The 25,014-nt window shown below is 41.9% G+C and overlaps 1 protein-coding gene across 1 annotated transcript in view; it reads left to right on the top strand.

Moving 5' to 3' along the window:
* The window catches only part of KY (kyphoscoliosis peptidase), a 54,213-nt gene extending 41,482 nt beyond the window's left edge, over positions 1–12,731 (top strand). The window contains exons 8-11 of the mRNA XM_054982254.1: positions 4,498–4,615; positions 8,767–8,955; positions 10,258–10,448; positions 11,310–12,731. Coding sequence (XP_054838229.1) covers positions 4,498–4,615; positions 8,767–8,955; positions 10,258–10,448; positions 11,310–12,214 — 1,403 coding nt within the window. The 3' untranslated portion in view covers positions 12,215–12,731. The remainder of the gene's footprint in view (positions 1–4,497; positions 4,616–8,766; positions 8,956–10,257; positions 10,449–11,309) is intronic.
* The last annotated feature ends 12,283 nt before the right edge of the window (positions 12,732–25,014 follow it).

The raw sequence follows: 25,014 nt of genomic DNA, 5'->3' as shown, positions 1-25,014 counted from the left end.
TTTAACTGTGCTTCTTTGGCTTTTATTTTCTCCTCAATCTCTTGTCTTTTCTCCTCTTTCTTTTTCCTTGCTCTACCATTTAAGTCCATTAGTATGCCCCTTACAACCGCCTTGTATGCATCCCAAACTTTGTTGGTTGGTACTTCTTTGTTCACGTTGTATTGTATGAAAAACTTTGTCTCTCTTCTCAATATTTCCATATTCTCTCTTTCCTGTAACAAGTCCTCATTTATTCTCCAGGCTTTCCTTTTTCTCCTTTTTCCAAATTTCCATATAATTGGGTTGTGATCTGAGCCTACCATCGGCATTATTTCTACCTCCTTAGTCCATAACGCTAAGTCTTTTGAGGCCCAGATCATGTCAATTCTTGATAATGTAAGATGCCTTGCAGAATAAAAAGTAAACTGTCTGGTTTTAGGATATTCTCTCCTCCATACATCTTCGAGAGTCTCTTGTTGAATCAACTCAAAAAAAAGCTTTGGCAATAGTCCTCTTTTCTTTTGTGCTGTTGTAGTCTTTTTGTCTAATTCCAAATCTGTCACTCCATTGAAGTCTCCAGCAAGAATTATCTGGTCATATGCAAGATCGTCTAAATGCTTCCTTAAATCCTCAAAGAAGCTTTCCTTTGCACCATTAGGTGCATAAAGTCCGACTACCAACACTCTCTTTAAATTCCAATTACATTCCACTGCTACAAATCTAGCTTCCACATCTCTCATAACAAATTTTGGCTGCAGCTCCTCCTTTATGTACAACACCACTCCTCTTTTTTTCTTGTTGGAGGCCGCTACAAATTCTTTGCCCAATTTTCCAGATTTTAAATATTTTACATCCTGTTTTCTAATATGGGTCTCCTGCAAACAAACAATATCACATTTTTGTTTTAGTAGCCAATGAAAAATATTTTTCCTCTTATTCGGTGAGTTTAGTCCATTTACATTCCAAGATAATACTTTACACTCCATATTCATAGTTTTGTTGGTAAGTCTTTTTCATTGTCCTTAATAAATCGCTCCATCTCCCGCTCAGATCTGATGCGTTTTTTTGCCCCTCCAAACTCAAAGGACACTCCTTCCGGTAGCTCCCATCTGTACCTAATATTCATGTCCTTCAAAGTCTGAATTAGCACTTTATATTTTTTCCGGTCCAATAACACTGATCTGGGCAGTTCCTTCATTATAATAATCGTCTTGCCATCAATCTCCAATGGATCTTGAAACTGTTTTGTCACAATCCTCTCTTTCATGTTTCTAGTTGTAAACTGCACAATCACATCCCTTGGTAATTTCCTCTGGGTTGCAATTCTCGAGTTCACACGGTACGCCACATCTAGGATAGCCACAACTTCCTCCTCCTCCTTCCCCAGGTATTCAGCCAACACCTCAGTCATCTGTTCTTGCGCTGACTTTCCTTCCACTTCTGGCAAGCCACGAAAACGTAGCTGCTTCTCCATATGCTTAGTTTCTGCAACTGACATTCTCCCCTTCACCAATCTCATCTCTGTTTGTTGCGTGTCTGCTAAATTCTCCATCGCGTCTTCTACTGTTTTAACTCTCTGCTGCGTTCCTTGTAGTTCACTTCGTATTGTTTCCATACCTTTTTTCACTTCTGACAGCTCCGATTTTACTGTCTGTGTAACCTCTTTAACCTCTTTTATCAGCTCCAATTTCGTGTCCTTAAGTTCTTTAATCATATCTAAAAGTTTTTTGTCCAGGTTTTTATCCAGGTTTTCTATTGCCGATTGCCACTCTTTTTTTGACATCGTGGGGCTTGCTTTAGCTCGCTCCCACGAATCCGCTCTCTTCCTTAACTCCGTGGCGTAAAATTTAACGTTTTTCTATTTTAAATGTCCCGGTCTTCTTATAGAAATTAAGTTTTAAAGAGTCCAAAATGTCGGGCGTCTTTTCTCTATGGTTTCTCTATGATTTTGTAATCCAAGATGGCCTACTTCCTCTTCCGCTGAAGCCGCGACCCTTCCCCTTTCAAAAATGGCGATTCCCTACTTCCTGCCCTCCAGCAAGGGCCGCTTCTCTCCAGCCACTCTATTGTTATTACGCACTTCCTGTCTCCCGTCTTCCCACAGCAGATCTCGCGATGGTGTCTTTTTCTCACAGCTCCAAAGCCACAGGTATTCAAAACAATAGTCCCATTTCTTTAATAACTTCTTTAAACTTAGTCTCTTTTTAAATTCGATTCCTGCCGAGTCTTCCCCTCCTTTTCACTAGTCTGTTGCAGTTTAAAAATCTACTTTTTTTCCTCTCTGTTTTTATCAATCTGTCCCGTCTCAGAAGATAATGATCTTTACCTTCTCTTCACTTTTCTCGGGTTGTAATCGCTGTTTCGATTTTAAGTTCTCCTCTCAGCTTCTTCCCCCAATCGATGCTTGGGTATGTAGGTCTTATGCCAGCCGAATTGGCCCCAAAACTGCCGCAGAGATTATAGCCGACCCGTCGCAAGGTGGGACCTCAAGGATCGGGGGGAGACTCGCTGTGTAGAGCCCCCCCCTCGTCCGAGATCTAGCTCACCCTAGGGTCTTGAGCGTTCTTTGCCTGCTCCCCGCCTGAGAGCAGTCGGCCGCGGGCTATTTTCACCCCGCCGGCCGGTTAAAACGGCAGTCCGGTCAGCTCCGCAAGTGGAGCTGCGTTAGACCTCCATGGATCCCAAACAGGAACAGAATTAAAACAAATTTTTCATGGCTCATGAGATTATACATATGGGATAAGGGGTTGTGATGTTGGTGTGGAAGAGGGGCATATTACAAGTTTGTACTGGACCCCAAAAATAATGCTTGGGCCCTACTTGCCAATAAACTGTTTCTTAGATTTGTCAATTGCCAGGAAAGGTGTGTATCAGTTATTGTCTTCCTTTGAGCCATTCTCCCGGTTCAAAACTCTGCTGTGAAAATACTGTAACATCATGGAAGACTTGTTAGTAAACTGCTCAAATTGGAGGACGTGTGTTGATATTGGTTGTGTTGATATTGATACTCCTGTCTTTTATACTGGGGAAAGAAAACAGTTGAAGGGGGTGACTTTGAGCAGGAAACTGACCAAAGGGGCGAGAGTCAAAGCATCCTTCTTCCAACAAATGTTCAATCTCCTGATACTGGTGGTGGAAAGTGTCATGGCCCCTTAGGGTTTTCAAGGCAAGAAACATTCAAAGGTGGTTTGCCTTTGCCTACATCTGCAGAGCAACCGTGTACTTCTTTCCGTGGTGGTCTCCTATGCAATTATTAACCAGGGCTGACCCTGTTTAGCTTCTGAGATCTGACAATATTAGGCTAGCCTGGGCCATTGAGGTCAGTGCCTTCTAATACCGCTGTTGGTTAAAATAACTTTGGGAGACAGAGACATGTAATTGCACATCACATCTAGTTTCAGCCCCCATGTGCTACAGGTCTTAATCTCAGACCATGGTTAGAAGGCACATGATGCAGCAACTTTGCTGAAGCTAATTAGGTCTGGTCTGGTCATTGCTGAGAATCCTATGTAAGCTGTTTTAAGTTCCATGAATAAAAGAAAGCAGGATGTGAGCAATAATTACATCAATGTCCAGACTCTGGTTTGAATCTATCACAGCATTTCCACAGGTGCAAGGATTTCCATCCCCAAAGCATGACTTTTTTGGCTCCCTCTTCCCAAGTCAGCCCTAAGTGATTCCCAAAATTTTGTTCCTGGGGGTGTCCCCAAGCATGATTTGGTAGGCATTTTGTGTTTCCATGGGAGGAAGGAGGAGAGAGAGTCACATTCTGTGGGCAAAAGTCCTTGTACCCACCAAAACACAGCTCTGGATCCAGCTCCTGGTAAAGCCAGAAGTCATAAAATTTGCAGCAGGCATGAAGGTTGTATGTCAAAAATAAAGAACGGCCCTCATTCAGAACAAGTTACAGCAAACGTAGAAGGACTAGATGAAGCAACATCCCAGTAACAAGCATTCTAGCCTTCATGGCTGTAGAGCAGGGCTTGGAGGCATGCATACAAAGAATGTATCCTGAGAGCAGAAAATCTAAACAATGAGCTAGAGGATCAAAAATGTGCAAGAGTCTCCAACCAGTCTTGTTCAGTATTGTGGCATCACAGTCCTCTCCTACCACCACATTTGTATCACAGTTTGCCATGTCACACCTGGAAAATTCAACGGAGATTCTGCTCTGCCTTTGAGAATAACTGACTAATCAGGATCTGATTGCACACAGCTTTAAAGATCGTATCTTCTCATAAGACCTTAACAATAAAGAACATGGGAGTTTCGCATGCACACATGGTCTTGAGGCTCTGTAGATCTTTTCCTGAATTGCATATAATGAGATTTGAAAGCAGACACCTCTAGAGGAACTCTCTCTTATTCCTGTTTGTAAGTTAACAGTTTCTTGCCATTTAGCACAGGTCCGTGTGATCCGTGGTGGACCTGGGTAATGAGGGCACAGCAGATTTTGTAACTACCCATTGCTTGTTTTGTTTTACCCATTTGGCTGAAATTTCCACTTTGTTCCCCCAGAATATGATGTTGTGGGCTTCTATAATAAAGATCAACTGTCTTTCAAGCCCAAGGATGTCCTTCAGAGTGGAAAGAGCATTTGTGAGGGATACGCTGGCCTCTTTGAACAAATGTGCAGGTACATTAAGATCAGAAATGTTCTATCCAAAAAGAGATGTTTCAGTTTCACTGTCACCTGTATAAGTCCTGCCTCCGTTGACATCAATCATGACTTGAAATATAATGTTGAAATTGTACTGTTGAATAGCAGCAAGTACTAGAAAGGTCAATTTTGCTCCTCCTCCTCCCCCACTATAATTTACTTTGTGCCATCTGCTGAGGCTCGCATTGCATTAACATAATGGCAGATGAGTACACGGGGATAATTTAGTTAGGAGAAGTTGTACGTTTTTTCCTTGAGTATATGAAGGTTAAAAGAACAACAGGCCTGTGGGCTACAGAATACCCCATGTAGTCCTTTCCATGTAATACATGGTGAGTGGTATCATGCACTGAGTTTGACCATGCTTTCTGCCAACATCTGCATAGACCCAAAACTAGAGCATTTTCTTGTATAAGATAGAGGAAGGATTGACGTGCAACTACTATTATTACTTCTGTCTGATGGCAAGAAGAGATTCTGCTGACTCCTCCAAAGTAGAACTTTTCTATTAGTTTATTTTATGAATTAGATCTGGCAGTTTTTGTACTTGCCCCACTCTGGAACTTTTTTGCAGCCTGTGCCACCCCTTTCATCACATACAGCTCTTAGCTGAATCAATAATTAGAGCTCCTTCCAAAACAGTCTTCATCCCTGATCCCTTGGAAATGTGCCTGTTCTTAATAACTGATATTTAAAACTAGAGAAAGGGAAGCTGTTTTGTTGTTGTTTTAATTACAGCTTGGAATTCCTCCAGGCCAACGCTCTGGGATCCAGGAAAAGTAAATATCAACCTTATGAAACATTAGAATTATCAGTGATGATTTTATTTTGATTAACTGAGCCAACATTTCTTCACCCAACCCAGTTGTGTGTGCTTGGCAAGTTGTGGCAGACTGTGGATGGGGGTATGTACTGAAATATGCTTCCCACTGAAAGTAATAGAGATGACATCTATATCCAGATGCACATCCAAATGCGAATGTCCACCACCTACACATCAGCTTTGGATGGACTCCTCCAAGGTACTTACTTGGCGCCATCTGCATAAAACTGCATTACTTTCAATGAGAGGTCCATTCAAGTGCACGTCTAAATATACATGCCCATTCAAACTCTGCCACAATTAGTCACATGTCAGTTTCCTCCCACCCTGTCAGAGAGAGGTAAATGGGACAGCTTCATTAACCTTTAGTAATGCTGTCAAATTTTGATGATCAACCAAATGTGGTTTTCACCACAAAATTCCTGATTGGTTAGGCTCATGCAGTGAAGAAGAAAATCATCCCCCAAACAGTGAGAAAGTGATAGTATACCAAGGTTGTGAACAGGTGGAAAAGGGTGAAAGTAGGTATTTTCAAAGGGCTTTGTGTAGCTTATTAAAGCCCAGTTCTTGTCTCAAATATATTCTAGTGCAAAAATTCAGCACAGCACTAATTACATTTTTATGAGACCAAAGGGCAGGTAGATGTATTGATAAATCATTTCACTTCCTCCCGCTAGAATGAGACAGACTAAACTATCTTTCACATAGTTGTCTAATCTCATCCTCTAAAACAATTTAAGCAAAGCACCACAATGTCCCTTGTTCATTTTTTGTTATAGCAAACACCAACAAATGCTGAGTTAAAACATATCTTTCTGCAGTCTGCCCCATTCCAAGGAATTAATATAGAGTGTGAAGGGAAGGAAAAAGTTTTGCTAAGTTTGCTAATGATTTATGGATGCTGCGACATTTGTCAATCAAGGCACTACTGCGTGGGGGCAGCAGTGGGAGGTGGTGCTATGACTCAGTAGTAGAGCATCTGTTTTGCCTGCAGAAGGTCTAAAGTTCACTCCCTGGCAGTTCCAGTTAAAAAGGATCAGAGAGTAGGTGATAGGAAAGACCTGTGCCAACCAAAGCGGACAATAATCTTAATAGACCCATGGTCTGACTCAGTAAAAGGCAGTTTCATGAAAGCTTTCCAAGAGCTTTTCCCACACAAGAACTTGTCAGGGCCTGCAAAGAGAAAGTAAATCATAATAATGGCTTCAAGTAGCAGCCCTAACTAATTTTCTCCATGAGCAGGGAGAACATTTTGATGGAACACAACACTCTCCTCTTGGTCGTTCATTATTGTCCTACATCAGGGCAACTATAACATACTTCTTCTAGCCTTTCCATCATGGGTGGAGGGCATTACATTAATAATTCAGTGTGTTTTAATGCCAAACATTTTCAGCACTGGACCATGAGCATAGTCTCTTATAGCCAACATACCGGCACTCTGTGACAAGTTCTGATTTTCAATCAACCATGTCTGAGTAGACTCCAAGACCACTGACACAGCTGGTGGGGGTCTCTGCACTGACAGCTGCTTAGCCTGGCGGGTCTTCTTCTGTGGCTCTGATGCCAGTGAAGGGAAGAAGGGCATTCACAGATCCTGATACACATTGAAAGAACTTTATGCGAGAAAAGCCCATGTCGCAAACAGAAAAAACTGCCTTTGAACCAAGTGGTTCCAACAATCTACCAGCAATCTCTGTTGCAAATGTAAATTGTATTAGCTACAAATACATTAAAAAAAAAATAATGCTTAGCCACTAGTTTGGCATACTGAAGTAGAAGCTGCCCCAAATTCCAGAACTTGGGCAGCTGGTTGAGCTGGCAGCCTACAGTTTACAACCACAAAGTTAATTGACTAAAGGCAGCTCTGAGTGAACAAAACACCAGCTTGGCAGAAGGAAACAGCAACATGCAGAAAGGTTTGTATTTCAAGGGTTTAAATCAGAGATCACTGTAGCCACTAGCACTGGCCCAGCTATGGCTATTATGTGAAAGAACAACCAACCAACTGGCCGTTTGCACCAGTTATATAGACTGCGACCATGTCACCAATCATACAGTGTATTTGAGGCAGTTATTTCTTTGCCCACCAAGAAGAAATAACTCTTCTCTCATGTACTTCCCGTAGGCCATTAGCATTTTTGTTCTCTTTCCCTGAACTACTTTTCTTCACATTGAAGAGATTGAGCCTGTCTACAGCATTGAAGGGAAGGTCATGCCATTCGTGTAACACCATTGAAACATTTTCTAGATTATTTTCTATTCCCCTGTGAAACACAGGCTAACATCTTATTTGCTTTTAATCATCTCTATGCACTGAGCAGATTCCTTCACTGAACTGTCTGCAGTGATTGTATCAGTGTCCGCAATCAATTCCAATTGTTTCTTTCAGTCCTCGTTACCACACATTTAATTCCATCTACCATCACACTGCTCAAGCTACTTGCTTTGTTAAGTGTCGAGGGAGCTCTTTGCATCCCATTGCTAGCCACTCACTTCTAATTGATGAGTTGTTAACCATAAGAAAAAAGAACCTGGTTAGGTCATTGCTGTGCCACGCAATACTTTTAAGCCTGTTTGCCTTTGCTCACTGTAGAGCCGGCCAAGCCCTTCATCCACTTAGGGGCCCTGTACCTTTGATCTGCCTGGGACTGCCTCCTAGAGGTCAGCTGGGGATGAGCTTATTAACTGCCCCACCTAGCTTCTGTTCTGACCTTGGTTTGGGAATAAGAATAGGCAAATTTTGATCAATCAGTCTGCTAACGGGTGGGAGTTATACAAGGGAGCAAGCAGATGTAAGAAAGAGTTACCAGTAGCCAGGGACACCTTAGTTGCTGCCACCATAATGCAACACAGGCCGTTTTATCTTTCCTGTGTGAACCTTTAGACATCATGGGGTGCCCTTGTTCTTAAGGAAACTGGAACTCCTGTTTTAGCAGTCTTTTCTTACATAAATAACTTCTTTCTTCTTCAGGCATCTCTATAAAATTGCAAAATATTTTCATCATTTGGTATGAGAAAAGGAAAGAATTTATTTGCATTTACCTCTGTACAAAACATGATAGGAAGGATTTAAGGAAAACCTGACCATACTCATTGTTGGCAGTAGTATTAGTAGTAGTAACAGCAACATCACAGCAATGTTGGGAAATAGCCTCAGAATTGTGGATATGCTTTATGGAACTCTGTGACAAGCATAACAGACAGTAGCAGTTAGTGTATGATCCTGAATAAAGAAGAAAGGCCATCCTTTAGAAACTGTACCATTTCTTCCTATGTCCCTCCTTTCCTTTCTTCCCCATAGCATTGCAGGAGTGCAGTGTGTGAACTTATCTGGCCATTCTAAAGGCCATGGCTACAGGACTGGGCAGACTTTTACAGGAGAATATGATCATGCCTGGAATGCTGTTTACCTTGAGGGAAGGTGGCATTTGGTGGACAGTACTTGGGGAAGTGGCTCTATCGATGACGGCTTCAGCAAATTTACCTTCAGGTGCACTTCTCTTCTTTTCCTCCAGGGGGGGTTGGGGCACGCAAGGGCAGCAAGTCTCTTTGTTCTCTTTAATATGCTTCACAACATGCAATATAGATGTAATTGTTTCACATATGTGCATCCATTTTAAATTCATGGCAAATTGCTGATTTAAAAATATAGACTTGTGCCTTTCTGTAACCAGCATCAATGAACTTAGAAGGGTATAACTGCTTAAGGACTGCACTGTTAGGGTGTAGTGAAATTCTTATGGTGTAGTCATGGGATTGGCTCTAACCAGCTTCTCTGCTGGTAAAAAAGGGAACAGCATATATGTTTTGGCCACAAAAAGTCTGTAGAGGGGATCCTGGAACCTGCATGGAGAGCAGCCATGTGAGACAGCAGCTGCAATAAGCAGGGGAAATGGGTGGGATTAAATTAAAAATTTGGCTGGATCCAACCCATGTTTCCATTTACTTTACCATTCCACCTTGAAGATTACAACATCAGGAGGCAACAATCCCTTTTCAGACATCTGTTGCCAAATACGTAACAAACTTCCACTAGCTCGTTTAGGAATGAGGCAGTTAAAGACGTCATAAAGATCTCTTCCCTAGATCCAACGGAAAGTTAATCCACCGAGTATGTCATTTACATTTGGGGCTACCCCCATAAACAGTAAGGAGAATGCACAAACAACAATAACTTCCCCAAGCCTTTGAAACAACAGGGAAATCAGAAGTTTCCTAACAACATGGCAGCCTGTTTGCAGCAAAGCAGCTTTGGGAAAGATTGGGGGAAAGCACAGGACTCAGGAAAGGCACAAATGTACCACGATGCTGTAGAGAAGGGGGGCGGGGGGGCAGGGGGATGCTTCTCAACAGCATCAAATCTAGGGGGAATAATCCATGAAGAAACAGCCAGAGAGTGGCTGCAACCTTTCTTCCTCGGATGCCATCATTTTCCTTTGAGTTACAATACCACCACCAGGGGGCAGTTTTTATTGATGAAACTACATGAGAGAACTTTTTAATTTTAAACTGTCTCTTTTTCTCTCTTTATTTTACACACATATACACACACACAAGTGTGCATGGCCCCTGTGCCGTTTGCATTAGCCCCAATTCTGCTTTTACTGCTGAGAATTCTGTTGAACTTCTTTATGGTCCAGTCCCAGAAGTAAATCCCACTGACTTTGGCTAAAGTTGCTTCCAGTAAAATATGCTTAGTACTGCAATCTTTGTTATTTTTGTGCAAAGTCTAAATGCAGAGAAAAATGAGCACATTGCCAATGCTGCACTTTCCTCTCCTTTCTTCTTCCAGATACAATGAATTTTATTTCCTTACCCACCCTGCCCTATTTATTAATAATCATTTCCCAGACAACAGCAACTGGCAGCTACTCAAACCAACTGTGACACTGAAACAGTTTGAGAGCAACATGTTATACAAGAGTGACTTTTACAAGATGGGATTGCTGGCAGCCCACCCAGAAACACCAATTATTCAAACAGGTACAGTCGCACAGGCTCTTGCCACACGCTGACAATTATTATAAGGAACAGTTCCAGCTTGTAGCTGGAGGAAAAAGATAAGTAGCAGAGATTAGGATTTAGGCTGGTGCTTTATTACTTTGAAAGATTAGCTCTGTGGGACTAAACCCTGGGGCTCTGCATTCTGCAGCCATTCTTGGTCATAATCACCATCAGCCTTAGGATTCCAATCTCTGCAAACCCAAAATGCTACAACAGATTAGATTGCATCTCTATCATTCTTTTAGTATTCTAACTCAAAACAAAGGAGGAAAGTTTGAGAAAAACGAGTGTCTGAAGCGTAGCAACTTATTGGGGTTTATGTTTAAGTGCACCAAGTTTCAAAAGCATCAAGTGCTCAGCTGTTCCCTTTGGTGTCATTCAGAACCTAACTGCAGGACGAAGAACCTCATTTTGGAATCTTGTCTTTTGAACTCTCTCTTCTTCCTCTGAACACTGACAGCTTCTAAAGGAGTTGCAGTCAAAAGTGCAGGCAGCTTGAGATGTAACTGAAAGCCACAGACGCTTTCATCTTTTCCCCAGAATGACGAGCATTTGTGTTGCATTTATAATAAAATAGAGTGAAAACAAGTACCCCAAACCAAACCCTTCCCATCAGCCTTCTTGTTATTTATTCTGAATTTGGATTTGACAGAAGCTTGACAAATTCTAACCAGCCGACCATAATATTCTCCCTTTCACTGCCAAAATGATTGACAATACTTGGGATATTCTATTCTCCAGGGCTTTTGATTGATTTTTGTGGGGTTTTTTTTCAGTAAATAGAAGGAAACATCCTAGCCAGACTTTTTCCTAACCAGCTTCTTTATTTGCATGTCACAGTAAATGGGAAAGTAGAAATAGCCATGGAGAGCCGTTCCCCAATGCTGTTTATGTTCGATCTGAAAGGGGCAAAGGAATATAGCTTGATGACTCTGAAGAGGAGTGGTATGAATCTGGAGCTCTATCCACAGAAGACAGGGAGCCATAAATTGCAGATCTATGCCAAGCCGTCCAAAGGTTCAGAGGAGCTCTACAGCTGCGTACTAGAATACATCATAGAATGCAGCTCCGTAGACCGAAACATTTGCTTTCCAAAGGAACTCCATCAACCTGTTGGGCATAGCTGGTCCACCGAGAGGCAAGGGTTCCTCAAGCCTTCCCACAAAGGCCCAATGATCAATACCAATGATGGGCGCTGTGACCTCAGCTTCATCCTCAGTAAAGACTTGAGTGTTTTAGCCTCACTGCATTCAGACAACAAAAGCCTCACCGAGGACACAAGACGACGGCATATCTTACAAGTCTGCCAAGGAAACCAAGTTAATTTTAAGGTCCACCTCCCACATGCAGGGAATTTTGTTCTTAAAATTTTTGCAAAGAAAAAGTCAGATCCTGGCAATTATAACTATATCTTCAACTACCTCATCTCCTGTCCAAATGCTGAGGTCAAGTGGCCAGTGTTTCCTCAGACTTACAGCAAGTGGGCAGAAGGCTTTGAACTAGTGGAACCACTAGCTGGACTTCTGACAGCCAACCGCAACATCAAGTTTAAACTCAAGCTTCATAGTATTGCCAAGGCATTTGTCCAATGCGAAAAAACCTGTCCCCTGTCTCTAAGTAAGGAGGGCTACTGGGAAGGATCATGCAGCACATCTGGGTGCACAGAGGTGTTTGTGATGGTGCTGGAGAATGCCAACCACAAGTTCTACTCTCATATCTTGAAATACGAAGTGGAGCCCCAGTAAGAGGCCACTCTGTCAGGCCACCAAGCAGTGACTCTCTGGACGTACCCTTCTTCCAGAAACTGCGGGACATTGCTTATGCCTGTGAAGCAGCAGCAAAATAATGTAACTAGGTCACCAGAGAGTTTTAATCTTCTGTTGGTAAGTTCATAGGAAATGTCTATTCCTTGCCCTTGAAAACTCAGAAAAGGTTTCCCAGATAGTTGATTTCAATATACTGTTCAACATATTATGATAATATGCATTAAAGAGGCATTTCTCCCCCACACCACCACGAGACATAAATGCTGATTTATGAATGGGACTGTTCGATTAAGACTTTATTGTGAATAAGAAGGCAGAATTTTACAACTCATTTTGGGCTAGGGAGAGGGAAGGAACATAAGCTTTGGGGCATCAAAAATAATGGCCATAGAATCCAAACAAGCCATGCTCTTCTTACAAGCTGATCATCTAAGTGGAAGTTTTCTTGTGCACTTCATTGTCTTACAATTATAAATGACACTGCAAAATAAACATGTTTTTACACCAGTTCTTAAAAATTGCTTTGGCTGTGATCTGTTAGAAAAGCTGATAGTAAAGCAGGTTGGAGAAATGATGAGGCGAAGTAGGGGAAGCTCTAAAAGGTGGACGGTTACAGGATGATCCTGGGTGGATCTTCCATTTACCAATTATGTCACTGTCCATACAAAAGACTCCAGGTTAGATCCAGTGGTTCCTTTCCACTAAATGAGGAAACTTTTATTAGAAGAAGAGTCCTTCCTCCAAAGAGGATTCCCCATTTAGTGCAATAGAGCCACTGGATCCAAGATACAGTCTCAGGTAATATCACTTCGCTAAAGCATGGGTTATCTGTAGAGCTCTATGGGGTCGCCAAGGACCACCCTTGTTTAGAACGGAACATGTAATGTCAAAATACAACTGAGTGCCCTATCTACAGAAAGCTATTCAAATCTTTAAACATGAGTGGGTGTCTTTAAAGAAACCCTACTGAATAAAAAAAAAATGAACGTTCTGACCCATCTATACCACTGAATGATCAATAGGGAACATTTTGCTTTTTTAAAAAACCCCATTCTTAGATCTAATTAAACATGCAGGTGCTTCATGACTCTGGAGGTGTTCCTGTGCTCCAGCATTAATTTTTGATTACACACTTCATACATTCATTGAATAGTATGGATTCTTTGCCTCAGCCAAAAATCCCCCCAGGAATTAATTTTCCAGAATGTCATTAAAATAGTATGTTTTATCAGATTTCATGGGAATGTATGTACTCTGAAAAGCCCTTCTCAGACAGGCCATTCTTCCTGCTATATGGCCAGGATAAAACTAACAGCCACCAGTTTAGAGTTTATTTCGAGGATCAAGAGATCCATAACTAAAACGCATGGCAAGTTGCTTGGCTATGGTAATAGCACCATATACAGTCCATATGTTATACAGATGAAGGGGTAATATCTCCCCATCACAAGACTTCCATGCCTCAGTTCACACAAATCTCCCTCCAATAAAACACAACACTGGGTGCATACAGCCAGAAGAAACTTGGCAAATGACTGCTGCACTAATCTGGCTAGTTCTGCAGAGCCGCACAGATGCCACAGCTGAGTAGACAGCGCTGTAAAGCATCAGGGCATTTCTTTAGTCAAGAACTATTTTTAAAGAGTAAGTAACAAGGGAGGAAAGTTTTTAAAACAAAGACGTGGGCAGTAGGCTGGGGAAGGCCTTGTCCTCTATGCCCTGAGTATTGGCCCTCCAAGTCAACTGGTTGGCTGCAGTAAGGAACAGGATGCTGGAATATACTTAGCGTTGCCAACCTTCAGGCGATGGCTGGAGATTTCCTAGAATTTCAACTGATCTCCAGGCCTCACAGATCATTCCCCCCAGAGAAAAGGGCTGCATTGGAAAGTGGACTCTATGGCATTATACCCTGCTAAGTCTCTCCACTCCCCAAACCCAACATCTCCAGGCTCCACCCCAAAATATCAAGAAATTACCCAACCTGTAGCTGACAACCCTAAATATACTCTAATCTGGAGACCTGGGCCTGATTCCCCACTCCTCCACTTGAAGCCAGCTGGGTGACCTTGGGTCAGTCACAGCTTCTAGGAGCTCTCTCAGCCCCATCCACCTCACAGGGTGAATATTGTTGTGGGGATAATAATGACATACTTCGTAAAGTACTCTGAGTGGGCATTAAGTTGTCCCAAAGGGAAGTATATAAATCGAATGTTATTATTTTGTGGCAGGGAATGGTTGTGTGTTCTGAATGAGCAAGTTGCTAATGAGAGAGCTGTGGATTTGTGTTACATGCCATCAAGTTGCTTCCAACTTACAACAACCCTGTGAATGAAAAACTTCCAAAATATCCTGTCATTAACAGCCTTGCTCATATCTTGTAAACTGATAGATGTGGCTTCCTTTATTGAGTCCAGCCATCTTATTTTGTCTCTTCTTTTTTCCTACTGCCTTTATTGTCTTCTCCAGTGAGTCTTGTCTTCTCATGATGTAACCAAAGTACAATAGTCTCAGTTTAGTCATCTTAGCTTCTAGGGAGAATTCAGGCTTGATTTGATTTTTGACCCTCCATGGTATCTGTAGAACTCTCTTCCAGCACCACATTTCAAATGAAACAATTTTCTTCCGGACAGCTTTCTTCACTGTCCAATTTTCACATCCATACATAGTAACAGGGAATACCATAGTATGTATCATCTTGATCTTGGTCCCCAACAACACAACCCCACCTTGAAGGATCTTTTCTAGTTCCTTCATGGCTTCCCTGTCTCAATTAGAGATGGGCACGAATCCAATTACGACCCAAAAAAATGCACGAACCAGGCTGGTTCGTGGTTCGTGAACCACGGTTCATGGAAGCTCCTTTCTACGAACTTCCACAAACTGGTTACTGGTTTGGGTTCGTTTGGGTCGTATTGGGAAAGGGACAGTTTAAATGGCCATTTCCCCAAGGAAATGGCCTTTTAAACTTTTCGTGCAGCTTGCAAGCCGCATGTCCCTTTAAACTATCAGCTGGCAGGTGGGGGGGTCCCTGCAAGCAGCAGGGCCCTTTAAATGGCCCACAAACCCCAGCCCCAGCCACACGGCCATTTGAGGGGTGGCAAGGCCATTTTTGGCCTCCTCCACTGCCCTGAAGGCCTGCAGAGGGATGGAGGAGGCCGAAAACTGCCTTCCTGCCCCTCGTGGGAGGAGAGGGAAGATGCCGCGCACTGCAGGGGAAGGTAAGTGTGGGGCTGGGGCTGGGGGGCAGGGTTTGGGCAGTTTAAAGGGCTCTGCCATGGGCAGGTCCCTTTAAACTATCAGCTGGCAGGCAGTGAGGGGGATCCCCCCCCCACTGCCTGCCAGCTGATAGTTTAAAGGGACCTGCCGCTTGCAAGGCAGGGAAGGGCCCTTTAAACTGTTAAAAGCCCCTTTCCCTGCTGCTGCTAAGTGGCAGGAAAGGGGTATTTAAACCCCACGAACCACGAACTGGTTCATAACTGGCCCCAGTTCCGTGCCAGTTTGTGGTTCCTGGTTTGTGAAAATCCACGAACCATGAACCTCATGGTTCGGGGGGGGGGTGTTCGTGCCCATGCTTAGTCTCAATCTCCTTTTGATTTCTTGGTTGCAGACTCCTTTTTGGTTGATGATTGAGCCAAGAATTAGAAAATCTTTAACAATTACAATTTCTTCATTATCAAATTTAAAATTGTGTAATTCCTCAGTAGCCATTACTTTTGTCTTCTTGATATTTAGCAGTAATCCTGCTTTGGCACTTTAACCTTCAACAGTAGCTGTTTTAAGTCTTCAATATTTTCTGCAGGAACGTGGTGTCATCTGCATATTTTAAACTGTTAGTTTCTTCCACCAATTTTCACTCCAGCTTCTTCTAATCCAGTTTTCCTTATGATGCATTCTGTGTATAGGTTGAAGACATAGGGAGATAGTAGACATCCTTGTATGACACATTTGTCAATTGGAAACCAGTGTTTCCCCATATTTGTTCTAACAGCAGCCTCTTGTCCAGAGTACTAGTTGCACATCAAAAAAATCAGATGCTGTGGCATACACATTTCTTTTAACACCATCCATAGTTTTTCATGATCCACACAATCATAAACTTTGCTGTAATCTATAAAACTCAGGTCGATTTTCTTCTGTAATTCCCTGGTATGCTCCATTAACCATTGTGAATTTGCAATGTGCCTCTTCCTTTTCTGAAACCCACTTGAACATCTGGCATTTCTTCTTCCATATATGGTAAGAGTCTTTGTAGGATTTTGAGCATCACTTTGCTTGCATGGGAAATTAATGCAATGGTCCAATAGTTGCTGTATTCTTTTGTTGTTCTCTTATTTTTTGCTGGTTATTATGATAGATCTCTTAGTCTCTGCCTGCCAGTTGCTGAAAAACTGAATTTAGAATTCTGATTCTATTTGTCACTTTATTTTTGCTTCTTGTCTATCGGTTTCCATTCTTGAGTAAAGATGCTACCATCCATTCCTCCCTCATCCCAATTAGTAGATGTTCTTTATTCTGGACTAACATCCTTAAAAACTAGATTATCAGATCTTCTATTTCGTACATTACTGGTGAGAATTAAAGCCCATTAATTCAATGAGGAGACACAACATTTAAAATCTGCCTTGCTGTATCAGACCAAAATCCATGCATTCCAGCATTGTCCATTTCCATGTCCTTATCAGAATGGTACACCCTCGGAATTCTTCCATGTTATTCTCATTGAGCCATGCGTCGCCGTTAGCCAGCCATGCACATCTCGTGATCATTCCAGTTTGTCATGCTTCTGAGAACGCACTTTGACTGGATGCTGGTTTTTCATGCGTTTCTTGGAATACATGCAAACGCATGGGAAGAGACCACCCACACATATCCAACCACTCCTCTAGTGCTTTCCCCTCCTTGTGAATGGAGACAGCACATCAAACTGTACTCCATAATTTCTAGATCAGTTATCAGTGATTTCTATTCTCCATTTTTGGTGAGCAAAATATCATCCCCAATCATTTTCTTTAAAATTGAGAATGGTGCAACAGTGCTATTCCATTACTTCTTTCACAGTTAGTTTTGAGCGGGGACATAACAGTTGAATAGGTTTTGTTGAGCATGCATGGCCACTCTCAAACCTAACAGCATGCAAATCCTGCCTTTGCAGCAACTAGCCAATCTATACCCCTTGCAGTCCCTGTTACCCAGTCCGATTTAAGGGAATCGGGAATGCACTTGCATCAATTGTGACAAAAACTCCTTCAAAGAAAGACATGTTTTATGTGGCGTATGGAAGCAAGGTGCAAATGCACAAATCACGCCTGTGGGCACTGCATATGTATTGTGAGTTCTCAAAGCGAGTTGGCTTTGAGGCAGAAGAAATGCATTAAAATAGGGCAGTGTGGAAACAGCCAGTTTCCAGCAGTGGCCTGTCTTGTTCTCACAGGGCAGAGGCTTTTTCCTCTTTATCTGCACTCTCAGGTATTTAGAGGTATACCAGAGGCCGACTTTCGCTCTCATGGTTAATCGTTTGTCACTGATGAGAATTATGACTTTGTCTAACCATTTTTTAAAGCTAAATAGTTATCACCATAGTATGTGGTAGAATACCAAAAGCTAACAGGGTTGTCTAAAAAAGTACCTCCTTTCGTCACTCCTGTACCTACTGACGCCTGCAGATCCATGCTGCTAATGGCAGCACTTTCCACTGGTATAGAAATTTTCCACTGAAGTAAAAAGCACTTTTACTGGCAGAAGAAACCACTTCAATTAGCAGAATGGATCTGTACAATCCAATTCCTGCTTCATATGGCATCTCCAAATTCTCCGCTTGTGAGAGATGGGGTCTTTAAAAGGAAACACCCTCCAATGCTGGGCTCACCATCAATCAGTGCCATCTATGTACCATTCTTTTGCCACAGCATGATAAAATAACCTTCATAGGGACTCATTGCCATCCTGACATCCCTTTAATCCCAGACCGGTATTTTTAAAAATGTGTCTATTATTTTCATTGCTCCTTCTAGATCTTCACAAATACATAGAGCCACTAGGGCAGCTATTTCTTTTGTCACAGTTCTTCCTTTCCCACCTCCAGCCTAATTAGACAGGATCCAGACCTTTGTTTGGTTCTCTAACCCAGATCACCTCCTGTATCAGACTTGTTATATACACATATGGAAACACAAGAAAAAAAGGATCCTTTTCATCTGTTCTATACATAGAGTCCCTGTTTGGCACAAGTCCCCAAGTAGAGAACATTAGAAGGAAAACAAAAACTTAACCAGCAAGTAACTTTATTGACCTAAAAGATACCAAACAGAAAAATGGAGGACTTCATACGAAAGCACCAGATTGTGAAGCTAAATTGTTCAAATTACAATAATGCCTCAATAACTTATATAGGACATCCCAATAAAGCTGTTTGCTTTGCATAATCCTAGTTTTAGTTGTAACATGTTAAGTTAAATGCCCAGTTCTTTAAATTATGCGTCCTCAAATGTGTCTAGTTCAAAGCAAACTAATCCGGAGAAAAAAGATAGGTGAGAGAGTGCCCCAAAGGGACTAGAAAATGCCATGGGTGGGACAAGAAGAGGCATTTAGGAAAGAAAAGAAGGAGTCCCTGACAAAGGAGTTGGATTCAATGGGGGACACTGGCTAGCAGTAAGGCATTCTGATCTAGGATGGACGACAGGTGAGCTAAGGAGCAAAGAGACAACAATGTGGAGGGTTAAATTCAGGATGGAAAGTAAGATGGAAAAAAGAGAAACATACTCTGCCTGTTTCGAAGATGAGGAGTCTGGTGGTGCTGGACAGTCTGGTGATGTCAACCATGGAAGAAGATTCAGGAATTAAGTCAACTACAAAAATGGAGGGCTTGAGATTTTTCTGCATCTGGCTTTACCTGGTCTCTGCTATTGGCCTGGTTGGTGCAAAACTAGGATGAAATCGGTGCATTTTGAAGTATGATGCATGTGCATATGGTTGTAGAAAAGAACGATTGGCACTAGGTGAGGCAAAGGGATGGAAGATGGGCTTTGCCCATACTGTCATGAGTCAGCCAGGGCTCAGCAATACCAAGGACTCCTTGGGAGAAGAGGAGCCCCATGTAGCCAGCCCTGAGTTAACAGAAATCGGCCAGCAGGAAAATGAGCTGCAGGCTTGTCAGGATTCACAACCAACAGCTGGGGCAGAGCCAGGCCTTCCAGCCCTGATTCAGCAGGTGAAACTCAGCTGGCCATTCCCAACTCTCCAGTATCACCCTAGAGAGCTGCAGGCAGAGGCTGAGAACAGAGCTACATGCAAGACACAAAGTGCCTCTTGGCCTAATGCCAGCTGCTTGCTGATGGTGGATATGAGTAGTCACAGGATTTCTCCTGAGCAACTGGCTGCAAGCATGACCCTTAGGCATGTGGCTATAAAACCAGCCAAGAGAGGCTGTTAGGCACGAACACAAAGTGTAGGATAGCTACTGACTGTGGTTTGACTGAACCGACCTTGGACTGCACAACCCTGCCTGGCCTTACACTCGGAGCCTGCAAGCCAGTACACATGCCTACCAACACTAGCCAGAGAACAGGTAGAAACTGTTTCCAGGACCCAAGACTAACTATGGAGGAAAGTGGTATTTTGAACTCGGGGTGTGTGTGTCAAAAAAATGGAGCCTGGATTAAGGTACTGGAGTACGCAGGCAGTTGGGTTACACCCTTTTTCAGAGTTCCTCAGGATGAGGACATTTTTTAAATCATTTTTTTTTCATAGCATTCTTCAATAATAGGTTAACAAACTATAACATTTATCATACTCTCCTATGGTAATATGGCTGCATTTTTGGTTTGTGAATTCCATCATCTGAGCACAGGCAAATTGAAGTTTTTCCTTCCTCTAAACCATTGTTCTTAAACAAGGCTGCAGCATAGTGCTTAAGTGGTTGGGCTGCAATGCAGCACATTGTTGTTTCAAATCTCACTACTACCGTGAGCTCAGCATTGTCCACTTTTCTCAGCCCAAGTTCCCTAGCTGTATTGTGGCTATAACAACACTGACTTTGTTCACCATTCTGAGTGGGCTAGGCACCAACCTGTTCAGAACAGCAGTATACAAATGAATTGCTGCTGTTTTTGTTGTTACTTCAGTGTGCTTTATTTGTCTAATGCTGTTCTTACTGCATTTTTAATTGTGTAATTCGCTTTTTGAGTCTCAGTAAGAAAGGCGGACTATAAATTACTATAAATGAAGTAAATAAATTATGGCACACAAAGATGGTTCCTGATCATCAATAAATATCTTAACGGACAAACTAGCTGTTTTAACTATCTTCTATGTCTGATAAATACTAAATATTAGTCAAAGCATAATCCTTGAATATTCTTTGAACTCTTTTAGTACAGATTACCAATTAAACACAGTAATGTACAAGTTGATTTCCAAAAGATTTTTAAATATGTAAAGTAGAAGGCACACATCTGGCTCAGCCTCACAAGCAAAAAAGAAACTCTTTGGTGTTCTTAAAAGTCTCAGTTCAAAGACAAAATTCCCCTCCAGCTTCATTAATTATAAAACTGTTAAAAACTAGCTGATTATTCTTAAGGGATGTTCCAACATTCGGAAGGCAGGGGAACCTGCAACCACAGATAAAAGTGCCTCAGAAGTCTGCAGCAGCTTTGTCATCCCCCTCCAGGATAAACAAACTTCCTCCTCTTCCTCCAAACATGCATATTTACAGTCTCAGTGCACATCAAGCCCACTCCAGAGATACTTTGATAGTGTTCATAACCTACCTATATACCCCCAACTTTTTACATATCCTGATCTATCAGGCATATCTAGTATTTTCTGTACCCTGTATATACAGGGAAGGACCAGGAATGCCAACCTCATTGTGCAATTGGCTCATCTCAGATTGCATGTCCATTTGGGGACTAACACTGCTCTGCCAAAGTTCAGAACAGGCTCAGGTTCTTGGCACCTGTGTTATTCCAGCTCTCTTTCCAAGAACAAATCAATGCTTCCCTAGAATTAAAGAACCAAACCTACCTCTATCACTGTTGGAAACGACACTAAATGGCACAAGGCAGTGGGAGATTTTTTTTAATCATTTGTAGCCCTTTGTTGGGCCAAGATTACCTCAAATATATGTTTTTTTTAAAAAAAATATTCAGAATGTTCAGATTTTGTTGGCTCATGCCAGGGGGAAAGGATCAATCCAAAGTAAACACCCTCAAATGTACTTTTGCTGGCCCACACCAGAACAGGGCTTTCAAAATGTAAGATGCTTTTCGATAACAATTGGCTGGAGGGATAGTTAGGCACCACCAATTGACCTATGAAACCCCAAAAGAAACAATGTGAAACTAAAATGTTGCACGCATCACCTTCTCTTTAGATTTAACTGGAGGGGAAAATTTAAGGCTGTGTTCATACTTACTTATTTTTATGCCTCGAATATATTGAGTCTCACAGTTGAAACTTAAGTTTTAGTCTGCTTCAAATCAAATAGTTCCTACTCCCACTCCACAACATCCTTCACATTTTTACTTAATACCCCACCTTTCTCCCCAATGTGTGGCTTATATAATTCTCCTTTCCTCCATTTTATCCCCACAACCCTGTGAAGTAGGTTAGGCTGACAGTGCATGACTGGCCCAAGATCACCTGGCAAGCTTCCATGACAGAGGGTTTACTCAAACTGGTTTTTCCAGATCCTAGTCTGACAAAGTAACCACTATGCCATGCAGGCTCTCATCCACTGCAGACGACAGCAGCTGTCATTGCACAATATAAGAGTACCCACTGGTATCTCATGATTTGTACATATGACATTACCAGGGCCAGCACCAGGTGTTCTAGCGCCTGAAGCCACGGGGGGGGGGGAGGAAAATGTCATTTCCATGTGCAAGAAAAGATGCAGAGCTGCCTTATAAATATTCAGCCATCCGGAGAGTAAATCTGCAATGATAACTGCCAGAGGCAAGAGGCCTAGGTCTCCTGTGTGTCCAGCCCCTTGACAGGAAAACAGGACTCTTGCACAAGGAAGACAGAGCGCAATCATTTTGTTGGGACAGAACAACTAGTTTTCAACCACAGAAATTCTTTTTGTGCATTTTGACAGGCATTATTTACCATCCCTACAGGACAGAGTAAATCAAAAATAATGTTATTGTTTTGTCATGTCTTCATGTTGAATGTGATTCTATGTCATCCATCAATGTCAAACTACTGTGGGTGAAGGTGCTGGTAAAGAATGGTGAAAAGGCATAAAAAGAAAATTCAGCAAGCACAACACGTTAGCAAGCTAGGAAGACGACTGCTCTTGCAGACAAAATGCATACATGGTTACAGATCAAGGGGCTCCCCAAATCATGATGTGAGTAGAACTGCTAGTAAAGCTCAGCAGCAACGTTCTCAGATTTTGGCACCAACTTTCACTGTGTCTAGAAACACGAGTGTCTCGCACTTTCTACAGATGTGATATTATTAAGAACACCATATAGTAGAGGCAAATGAATATTAATATTATTAATCATCCAGGAGTCCACACTTTTGAACTTATACATTACAAAATGAAAGCCAGTGAGGTATAGTGATTGGAGTGTCATACAAACATCTGGGAACATCAGGAACAAACCAGTCTCTACTTTGCCATGGAAGCTTGCTGTGGAAACTTGGGCTATTGCTCTCTAAGCCTACCCTACCTCACAGGGGTGTTGTTGTGAAGATAAAATATAGACGGGAGAATGACGCTGTATGCTCTTTAAGATCCCCATTAGGGAGACAAGCAGGTTATTGCTACTATTTATTATTATCATTTTTAGTCCATCCTTCTCACTGAGACTCAAGGCAGATTGCACAGTGAAAATCAACATGGTCAACAGCTGGAACATACAATAAACAATACAACAGAGTATAAATTGCAGAAATTTAAGGACAAGCAGAAATCTGAAACAATACTGTAAAAAATAAGCAATTTGACATGACAGTAGGAACATACTTACGGCAACAGTATAATAGTCTATAGTCCCGGTCCCTTTATCTAAGCATCTCTCTGAACCATTTTCTTATAGCACAACCTCATTATCTGTGTAAAAAGAGCCCTCCTGTATAATTCAGTTTTGCAGAGCTTGCCAAAAGCTAGGAGAGTGAGAGCTTTCCTGACTTCTTCAGGCAGACCATTCCATAAGGTAGAGGCCACTACAGAAAATGCCTTTGTACGGGCAGTAGTTCATTTTGCCTATTTGCAGGGTGGCACCTACAAAAGAAGCTGTTCGGATAAGCAAAACTACTGCAGCAGAGCAGAGCAAAACCTTGAACTAAGCCCAGTAACTGATGGGTAGCCAATGGAATGACTGCAGAATGGGAGTAATATGCATGCTCCATCTAGCTTCTGAAAACGATCAAGCTGCAGCATTCTGCAACTGGAGTATCTGAGTTGACTCTGAGGGGAGGCCTCTGAGGAGTGCATTACAGTAGTCAAGTCTTGATTTTACCATACCATGGATAGGCTAGGTCTACAGTGTCAAGGTAGGGGACCATCTTCATGGCTAGACTGAGTTTGTAGAAGGCTTTTTTTTTTGCAGTTGCATTAACTTGCTTTTCCAACAGCACTGGATCCAGTATAACTTGTAGGCTCTTAACTGAGTCTGCAAGGGTCAGGTGTACCCTATCAAAAGTGGAGAGCACAATGTCCTTCAATATCTCTGCTTTCCCAAGCAGCATTACTTCTGTCTTGTCTGGGTTCACTTTCAATTTGTTCACTTTCAGCCATTTAACCACAATTGTCAGGCTGTGATCTCTACTGCATTACCAGAGGATTTGAATAGAGACAGAGAGAACTGGATATCATCCCCATATTAATGACATCCAATTCCACAACTAGGAATTATTTGTCCTAAACGCTTTACATAGAGATTGAATAACACGGGGGCTAAGATTGTACCCTGTGGAACCCCATAAGATAATTCACACTGAAGATTTATCCCTGTGGAACTAAGCAATCTAAAATTTATAAAAGGGAAAAGAATCTTCTCTGTCACATTCATGGGTGCTTTTCTCACTTATGGAAATAAAGGTAGCCTAAATAACAGATCAACAGAAATTTTTGAATAGAAAAAGTTAGAGATTTAGAGCTCAGCTGAACAATTGTTTCAAGGATTTGGGGGGTAAAAGCCAAATCATATTCTGAAATTTCACTGTAAATGAAATTTTGGGTTTCATCATCCTAAGGTTTGAAACCTTATTAGAAATTCAGTTAAGTTTGCCCAAAGAGCAACTGGTGGACAGTAAGAGTTGGAAGTAGGAAAGGACATTTTTTTTCAAGGACAAGCTCCATTTCTTGCTGGAGCTAAACCACCTCTCAAAAGCTGTCTGGCACACTGACCAAGCTCCTAAATTTGCTCTTATGGCTGTGAACAGCTGCTTTGTACTCCATAAGGCAGCTGTTGTATAAACAAAATTGATCTCATTTAGCAGTTCTTATTGCTTACATAGAATTTCACCTTCTGAACCAACCTACCTTATACAACAAAGCACCTTCTCTCTTTTAAGAACATTCCAGCAGAAACAGCAGACTGTTCATTTGTTATCTGGTATGCAAGTGAGAATGAGAGCAACAAAACACAAGGAAATATTTACCAACACCATAGGAGACCAAGAACTAAAACCGCCGGTCCTCTGCTTGGCTACTCATTTTCATAACATGTAGCAAGTCATCATGAAAACAGTTGGTTGCCTGATACTCTAAACAGCCATATTTATTTATATTCAAGTCATATTTTATTTATATTAAAAGTAAGATA

The sequence above is a fragment of the Eublepharis macularius genome, chromosome 6, assembly GCF_028583425.1.
Source record: "Eublepharis macularius isolate TG4126 chromosome 6, MPM_Emac_v1.0, whole genome shotgun sequence".
Taxonomy (NCBI): domain Eukaryota; kingdom Metazoa; phylum Chordata; class Lepidosauria; order Squamata; family Eublepharidae; genus Eublepharis; species Eublepharis macularius.
The sequence above is the reverse complement of the archived record's forward strand: the minus strand, read 5'-3'. Positions and strand labels throughout refer to the sequence as shown.